The following is a 1,146-nucleotide window of genomic DNA, read 5'->3' as shown; positions in this document are numbered from 1 at the left end:
TGCAGAATTGAGGCCTAGGGAGAGGAGGTGCTGTTTCTGAGCCATGGGCTCTCTCAGCCTTTCCACCCTGCCATGGGGCTTCCACCTCTATCCTCTCCTCTCTAATATGGGCTTACACAGTGCCTGACTCCTTGGGTTGATGTGAGGGTTAAACAAAGCAGTATGCCCGTCACATAGTAAGTGGTTAGTAAAAGCATTGGTGACCATCAAATTATAATGAAGAGAGAGAGGAGGGTACAATGCCAGCATCTGTCTTTTCTTTTTAGTGTTTGGGGAGAATTCTTTTTTTTTTTTTTTTTTTTTTTTTTTAGCAGTTTTTGTGGTTTTATTTAAACACAAATAAAAACAGGCACTCCAGCCATCTACTCATTTTCTTCACTGCGCAGCCTGGCGTTGGGATTGGTGACTCGGATGGCCAGCTGTGCCACTCTTTCTACGATGGCTTTTCGGTTCTTGGAGGAAACATTGTGAGCAATCTCAGCACAGTAAGATTTGTTGCACATCAGCAGCACTTCCAGCTCCTTGACATTGTGGACCAGAAACTTCCGGAAGCCGCTAGGCCGCATGTGCTTGGTCTTCTTGTTGCTCCCATAACCAATGTTGGGCATCAGGATCTGGCCCTTGAATCTTCTCCGCACCCTGTTGTCGATACCTCTGGGTTTCCGCCAGTTTTGCTTAATTTTGACATATCGGTCTGACTGGTGCCTGATGAACTTCTTGGTCCTCTTTTTAACTATCTTGGGCTTCACCAGAGGCCGGAGGGCAGCCATGATGCCGCAAAGGAGATGGCAGCCACCTCGCAGACAGCGCCGAGGAAGAAGGAAGAGACTTGGGGAGAATTCTAAGGCTTTAGAAAGGACAATTTTCAGCCGGGCATGGTGACACGTGCCTTTAATCCCACCACTCCGGAGGTAGAGGCAGGTAGATCTCTGTGAGTTCGAGGCCAGCCTAGTTTACAGCCCTGGAGTCCAGGACAGTCAGGGCTACACACATAGAAACCCTGTCTTGAAAAACCAACCAACCAACCAAACAAACAAACAAACAAAAGAAAGGACAGTTTTCTTTTTTCTTCTTTTCTTTTTTTTTTGGTTTTTCAAGACGGGGATTAAAGGCGTGCACCACCATCTCCCGGTTTGAAAGGACAGT

At 47.0% G+C, this 1,146-nt stretch overlaps 1 protein-coding gene across 1 annotated transcript; it reads right to left on the bottom strand.

Moving 5' to 3' along the window:
• Positions 1–354: 354 nt before the first annotated feature.
• Positions 355–832, bottom strand: LOC127188525 (60S ribosomal protein L32-like). The gene has a single exon (XM_051144962.1). The coding sequence runs from the start codon at positions 768–770 to the stop codon at positions 363–365; it is 408 nt and encodes a 135-aa protein (XP_051000919.1). The 5' UTR covers positions 771–832; the 3' UTR covers positions 355–362.
• Positions 833–1,146: the final 314 nt, after the last annotated feature.

This window comes from Acomys russatus, chromosome 4, assembly GCF_903995435.1.
Source record: "Acomys russatus chromosome 4, mAcoRus1.1, whole genome shotgun sequence".
Taxonomy (NCBI): Eukaryota; Metazoa; Chordata; class Mammalia; order Rodentia; family Muridae; genus Acomys; species Acomys russatus.
This window is presented reverse-complemented; position numbering and strand designations above follow the sequence as displayed.